The sequence below is a fragment of the Erpetoichthys calabaricus genome, chromosome 11 (genome assembly GCF_900747795.2).
Source record: "Erpetoichthys calabaricus chromosome 11, fErpCal1.3, whole genome shotgun sequence".
Classification (NCBI taxonomy): Eukaryota; Metazoa; Chordata; class Cladistia; order Polypteriformes; family Polypteridae; genus Erpetoichthys; species Erpetoichthys calabaricus.
Window position 1 is genome coordinate 26,886,200 of NC_041404.2, and position 7,789 is coordinate 26,893,988.

The 7,789-nt window shown below is 37.7% G+C and overlaps 1 protein-coding gene across 1 annotated transcript; it reads right to left on the reverse strand.

Annotated features, from left to right (window-relative positions):
- Positions 1-211: 211 nt before the first annotated feature.
- Positions 212-6,638, reverse strand: cdkn2aipnl (CDKN2A interacting protein N-terminal like). The gene is made up of 3 exons (XM_028812842.2): positions 6,339-6,638; positions 1,964-2,063; positions 212-624 (listed from the first exon to the last, which is right to left on the reverse strand). Exons 1-3 carry the CDS (start codon positions 6,548-6,550, stop codon positions 616-618), a joined length of 321 nt encoding a protein of 106 aa, XP_028668675.1. The 5' UTR covers positions 6,551-6,638; the 3' UTR covers positions 212-615.
- Between the last annotated feature and the right edge of the window lie 1,151 nt (positions 6,639-7,789).

Below are 7,789 nucleotides of genomic sequence, written 5' to 3' on the forward strand. Positions count from 1 at the left end.
CAGCGGCCCTCGCGCATGGATAAGCTTTAAATTCACATCTCGCCCAACACTTACCACGTAACCTGACGGTGTACGATACATATTCACACCGTTTAACGTACCTTGTGCTCAAGGAGGACTGTTTGTAATAATTCAGATAAAGTTTTAACATATCTAAAAGAAAGATTAAACTTTTTTTTTCAAAATTTGTATTTTATTGTCGAGCTATATCTTGATTTTTGAAACACAATGAAATGAACAAGTATTCCAAACAAATCTACAGCACACTTGATTGCGTCATTAAAAATATGCAATAAACAGTAAAAGTAATAAAATGACATTTTAAAATGTAAATACCAAAATCTGTATCATCAGGAATAATTTAACTACAGCATATGGAGCTCTATGTATTTGATCATTTGACAAGCTTTAACATCAGCTACTGATTGAACCGACATCAATATACAAATACAAATGCTAAAAATGGCAAAATGGTGGGCAGCATCTGTTTACTAACCCATTTGTTAAAATAGAAAAACATATGTACATATGTTTAAAAAAGTCGTACAAAAAATTCCTTTAAAAATATGGGCTGTACAGCTGTTCAGTCTTGCCGCTCTTGAGTCTTGTCGGGCTTCAGCGTTGCTGCACATGTGTACAAAAAAGCAGAAGTAGTAACAGTTATAGCAGAATATATTTTACAAAGGAGGTTAAACTGTTCTTTTGCATCAATATAATGACACCATCTCTAAAAACACAATTTGGTTTCCTAAACCAAACATACTCTTATTCTTGTACTTAACAATAAAACTGTGATAGCTGAAATATCCGGCCACTTTCCAACCCCGCTGCAGGATGCTGGAGGCTCTCCCAGCAAGCAGCTGGCACAAGGCAGGTACAAACCCTTTATAGAACGCCAGCCCATCACAGGGTGAGTACAACAAACACACATTAGGGCCAGTTCAGCATCACCTATTCACCTAACCTGCATGTCTTTAGACTGTGGGAAAAATCCGGGGCAGACACTGCGAGAACATGCAAGCAGCATGCTGGGAGTGAACCCTGACCTCTTTACTGCAAGGCAGCAGCTCAACCACTGCACCACAATGCCGACCTTAATCAGAGGTGAAATTTTCAATTCAATGAAATCTTATTTTTTCCTGCTTCTTCACACACACAGGCCAATTTATAGTTTGTTAGAAACTAAACTTCAATCTCCACTTTCCTTATGGGCTGCAGTGGTTATTAACAGTACAAAAATGGAAAAACCTCAGGCTTTTTAAAATGGAAAGGACTCCTTAATTTATTCTTTTATAAGAAACAGGAACAAAATGTCCACAATGGGCTGGCGCCTTGCTCAGGGGCTGTTCCTGCCTTACACTCTATGCTTGCTGGGATATTCACCAGCCCCCTGATTAAGTGGGTTATAAAATTTGAGGACGTGAGCAGAACGTATTTGGGTAATGCCAGAGACAAGTTGGTTCCACTTCTTCTCCAAGCCACCTTTTTGGCAGCACAGCAACATGTATGTAATTCCAAAAATATAACCTACCTTTATCCAACTACTCGTAATGGAAAAAAGATAAATGAATAAATAAACAAATTCCTGAAAATCCTAAAAAACATTTGATGCTTTGTTTAAGAAACTGAATAGCATAAAATAATAATAATTCATTACATTTATATAGCGCGTAAAATCAATCAAAAAAAAACAAAAAAAAACACTTAATTCCAGAATAAGGGGTGAAGATCCAAAGAAAATGCTTTTGATAACAATGGTAAGCAATTATTTTTAAAATCTGTTGTTTTTATTTAATTATACATTACCACAATAAATGCTGCAGGCTGCTCACCTGGTGATACCTGTGCGTGTGTTTAATGTTTAACCAAGAGTTATATATCAGACTAAAAATCTCTTCTCTAGATTCATCCGCTACAGTAGCTCCAAGTATTCTTTCTTCTGAAATAAGGAAAAGGAGATTACCTGTTTCATTATTTCATCCCTTGTCTTAAATACTGGTGCATCATGTACATCAATGCCTTCTGCCATCAGTTTCACTTTTTCCATTAGATCTGGGCTGTACCTAAAAACATACAGTACATTATATTACTAGAGATGCATGGAAATAAGACACAATGTGGAATTAATAAGAGCATACTATGCAAACAAAGGTTCACAGCCGAGCCCAGATTCTTTCAAGCACTAGTTTTTCTTTGTACAATACCTGCTACCCATCAGAACACGGTGACCTCAAGGCAAGTAAAAGGATCCAAGATGAAAGTGTACCTTGTTTTAAAAGTATGACGTCATCAAGTCAACCTGCTTGAGGATGTTTTGCTTGTTCAGTTCATTCCTGCTTTTAGTATTGTAATTCCCCGTTAATTGGATAATAAATGTGGTCAATTGGGTCTAGGAACTTTGCTGTGTATTTGGATTATAGATTTCTTAACTAAAAGACCCCAGAAAGGCAGAGTTTGTAGTCACAATTCCTTTACCCTAATTCTGATTATGGGAGTGACTCAGGGTTGTGCTCTCGGCCCTCTTCTTTTATCCCTTCTTACACATGACCGACTGTCTTCCAATTCATTCCTCCAACACTATAATTAAGTTTGCAGACGACACTACTGCAGCGAGTCTAACATCCGATGATAATGGCACAGTAAACATGGTGGAGGTACGACACTTGGCTAAGCCTTGCACGGATAATACAGCCCTTAATACCTCGAAAAGCAAGGGGATCGTACAGTTGCGTAGCGTGGGTGTCAGCTGCCCGGGGCGGAGGAAAATTCCGCCGCCCCCTTATTTAGGTATGGTTCAAATTTTTACAAGATGATATTATTTATTGTGAAATTTTGCCGCCCCCTAAAAGTGCCGCCTGGAGCGGGCCGCCCCTACTACGCTACGCCACTGGGATCGTAGTAGGTTTTAGGAAGGCCAGCAAAACTAAACACTATGCCTTTTACATACATCAAAAGGAGGTGCAAAGGGTATAAAGTTTTAGATTCTGGGGGGGGTTTGGATTGGATTACTACATTACAGAAGATCTGACATGATGCCTGAACATTCCCCACCTGGTAAAGAAAGTCTGACAATGGCTATGCTTTCTACGAGAGCTTAAAAAAAAAAAAAATTTACAACTGCAGCTGCAAATACATTTCTATCGTAGCCTTATGGTATGTATACTCTTACTATGCAACAGTGTGGTACGCTAGCTGCTCTGCTGCAGATCAGAGACATTCAGAGTAGCCCAGAGGATCACTGGGACTGAACTAAAGAACTTAGACAAGGTCTACATTTGCCAATTATATAAGAAGGTCAGCACACCCTGGACACGGTAGGTTTGCCCTTTTACCATCTGGCAAACGGGACAGGACAATTTCTGCTCTGACAAATACATTGTAGGACAACTACATTCCAGAAGTCTACTCTCTTAATGCCATCACTTTAAAATGCTCATTAAGCAAACAATTAGAGCCCAATAACCAGATATACAATACAATACAATTTATTTTTGTATAGCCCAAAATCACACAAGACGTGCCGCAATGGGCTTTAACAGACTCTCTAAGAAGACAAGGAAAAACTCCCAAAAAAACCTAGTAGGGAAAAATGGAAGAAACCTTGGGAAAGGCAGTTCAAAGACAGACCCCTTTCCAGGTAGGTTGGGCGTGCAGTAGGTGTCAAAAGAAGGGGGGCAATACAATACAATACAATACAATACAATACAATACAATACAATACAATACACAGAACAGGAGCAACAATATAGCAACAATAATTAAACATTATACTCTTATTCCACTGTCATCACTTTAAAATGCTCATTAAGCAATCCCTAGCAGCATTGGGAACAAGGATAATGATGTACAAACCCCATTTCCAAAAAAAAGTTGGGGCACTTTCTAAAAATGCAATAAAAACTAAAATATGTAATTTGGTAATTCACTTGAAACTTTATTTAACAGACAAAAGGACACAGAAAAGGTTTTCAGTGTTTTCACTGACAAACTTAATTCTATTTGTTAAAAATAAACAAATTTAAAAATTGATGCTTGCAACACACTCCAAAAAAGTTGGGACAGAGGCAAAGTAAGACAGTAAAGGTTATACAAGTAACATTCTGTAAGGCTCCTCGTTTAGCAGGGTAACTGGTAACAGGTGTGCGTATCAAGGATGGGTATTAAAGGAGCGCCCACCAAAGGCTCAGTCTTTGCAAAAAAAGATGGGTCGTGGCTGAACATCGTGAGAATTATCGGTCAATTTAAAACAATGTTTCTCAGCGCAGGATAGCAAAGAATTTAGGTCTGTCACCATGTACAGTTAATAACATTGTCAAAAGATTCAGGGAGTCAGGAGAAATCTGTAAGGTGGAAACCATTGCTCAATGTGCATGATTTTCGAGCCCTTAGGCGCTATTAGAAACTGTCATGCTACTGTGATGGACACAGCCACATGGGCTCAGGGCTACTTTGGGAAATCATTGTCGCTTAACACATTCCGCCACTACATCAAGAAATGCTCCCTGAAATTGTATTATGCAAAGAGGAAGCCATACATCAGTTTTATGCAGAAACGTCGGCAAGTTCTCTGGGCTGAAGCACATCTGAGATGGACTGAAAAACAATGGAAACGTGTTCTATGGTCAGGCGAGTCCACATTTCAGCTTGTTTTTGGGAAAAACAGACATCGGATTCTACGTGCCAAAGATGAAAATGACCATCCAGACCGTTATCAACAAAAGGTGCAAAAACTAGCATCTGTGATGGCATGGGGGGGGGGGGGGTGTCTCTATATATGTGAAGGCACCATTTAAGTGGACGGCTTACATTGGAATTTTAGAGAGACATATGCTCCCGTCAAGATGACGTCTTTTCCTAGGAGTTCCAAGTATATTTCAGCAGGATGGCTCCATTCTGCACAAATTACAAAAGTGTGGCTTCATAGACATAGAGTCCGTGTGCTTGACTGGCCTGCCTGCAGTCCAGATCTGACTCCTATTGAAAATGTCTGGCACATCATGAAGAGGAGAATCAGACAACGGCGATCACGGACTATGGAGCAGCTCAAGTCTTATATGCAGCAAGAATGGGCACAAATTCCACTTGAAAAACTGCAACAGTTCGCAAATGATTAAGAAGTGTAATTAAAAGAAAAGGGGATGTGACCCAGTGGTAAACTTGCCTCTGTCCCAACTTTTTTGGAGTGTGTTGCAGGCTTCAATTTCTAAATTTGTTTATGTTCAACAAATAGAATTAAGTTTGTCAGTGAAAACACTTAAAATCTTTTCTTTGTCCTTTTCCTTGTTAAATAAAGGTTCAAGTGAATTACCAAATTACACATTTTAGTTTTTATTGCATTTTTAGAAAGTGTCCCAACTCTTTTTTGGAAATGGGGTTTGTACATCATTATCCTTGTTCCCAATGCTGCTAGGGATTGCTTAATGAGCATTTTAAAGTGATGACAGTGGGATAAGAGTATAATGTTTAATTATTGTTGCTACAGTATATCTGGTTATTGGGCTCCAATTATTTTAATATATAATTATATATTTGTTTTGTATTTAATATTGTTCAACACTGTATTACTGGCTACTGTCTTGTATTGATTGCTAGATTGATAACTAGATACTATTTGCCCCCAGGGGTACATTTGGATTTTTACAGCAGCCAAATAAATATATTATGACAAACTCCTCTCAAATATACACGAGAGTGAAGAAATGCAAAAAAAAAAAAAAAAAAGATAACTTCTGACTAGGCAGTTATGATCGAATTATTAGCTCGTCTTTAGATACGGTCATACAATAACATAAAAGGTAGTTCTTCCATGTAATAGAGTAGGGATTCCATGTGCACTCACTGTATGAAAATGTGCTCTCGAGCATCGTGAATACTGTCGCTGTATTACTGAGCACAAACATGAATAACTATTAATAATTACATTAACCATTTCTAAGTGACAAGGTATTATGCTATATTTAAGAGTTTACAGTTACTCGAAAGTACGCAAAAATAACGTAAACTTTACTAAATCAGTAAATCAAGCAAAGGGTGAATGCATCTACAAACATTCAAAAACCAGGCCATTTGGAGACAAAACGTTATGAGCAGCAAAGTTTGATGAGTTTAAACTACCAAACCAAACACCGTCGGGAAAAAGTAAATTGCTAAAAACAAAGATTTGCATTTGGAAAAGTGCATACTTGTGGAAACGCGGCACGGTCAAAAAAAGAGAAAGGCATCCCCATTCGTAACCCCAAAAGATAATCCCACTGCACCCGAGCGTCGTAAAACAGTACCATTTTAGGAAGCTCAGGTGCAAATGCCGGATATATTTAATCCCACTTTCATTAGCTCACCGGCAGCCCATGAAGACGTGGTTTGCCCAGACCATAGACAGTGACAGGAGATTGTCTATGTGCGCTTCTTCAAATTCTGTAAAGTTCCTAAGAATAAACTCCTTTCTCGACTGCCAATGTTTTTCGCTTTCGGACAAAGTCTTAAACGTCTCCACAAAATCAGCAATTTCTCGGTTCTGTTTGATGAAATCTTCAACATCTGCTGCCATCATTTTGTCAAAAGACGAATATAAACAGCTCAAATCTGTAGAAAAGGAAACCAACGACGAGACGTACTACCCACAATACACAGCGAGAACGGGTGCTACGCCTGCGTATAAATACGGCGCGTAGCTTTTGGTATGACATCATCTCTATGAGACATCGATTTGAGGCGCCGTCTAGTGTTGTCTGATAGTAAGACATTCTGAACTGCTACAGAGGATTTCACGGAGTCCATGTCGTGTCAGTAGTTTATTTTTTTTTTTTCATAATTTGTTTGGCATAGTTCTGCTTGATATCTTTACGTAAGCTTTACAAATAATGATTGAAAACAATCTTTCTTCCAGCCAGCAATTCTGGATATGGAATAACGACAATGCAATACTTATTCTTCTGGCTAGTGTTTTTATGTACATTTTGTGTGTAAGTGTCCACAGTTCTTCAGAACCAGAGAAACTAGATACCTGATTGCTTTCTATGGGGCTTTACAGATCGAATATGTATATATGTATATGATCAAACACACTAGATGTTAAATCTTAGGAAATATGGGATACTGTATACTGTAAAATCGTTCAGAATCCATTTATAATAGGGTGATGACCAGACAGACGTCCCATTATGTGCCGTTATGAGAGTATGAAATATAGTTAGCGTATTTTATAAGTGGTTATGATGGGTAACAAGCTGAAAATATGAAAATGAACATTTTTTTTACCAGTGTTCCCCAGTCATAGTCCAGACGAATTGATTTGTCTTCAGGTCTTCACTTTTAACCAGTTTCTTATTCAGAGGGAATTTTCAGACTTTATCATTAATTAAATATATTTCCTGATTTTAGATTTCAATGAATTAAATGTTTCTATTTAGTCTTCTGTTAAAATCATTCATTATGTATTAATTAGTAAGTAAAAATTATGTAAGATTAGGCACGTTTGCATAAAATTCATTCTGCAATACTGGAGTAATTTCAATTTGTTTGTTTTAAGATCTTCTGTAAAAAGCCAAATTTCCCCATAGGGACAAATAAAGCTCTATCTATCTATCTATCTATCTATCTATCTATCTATCTATCTATCTATCTATCTATCTATCTATCTATCTATCTAACTAACCAGCTTCTTCTCAGCTGACCCCTGTCTCCTTTTCCATTTAGTTTTCCTTGCTGAATCTTTAGCGTCATGTTCCTCACTGAACCTCTCATGATGTGACCAGTAAATAACATTTTCCATCTAACTAGTTCTTTACAA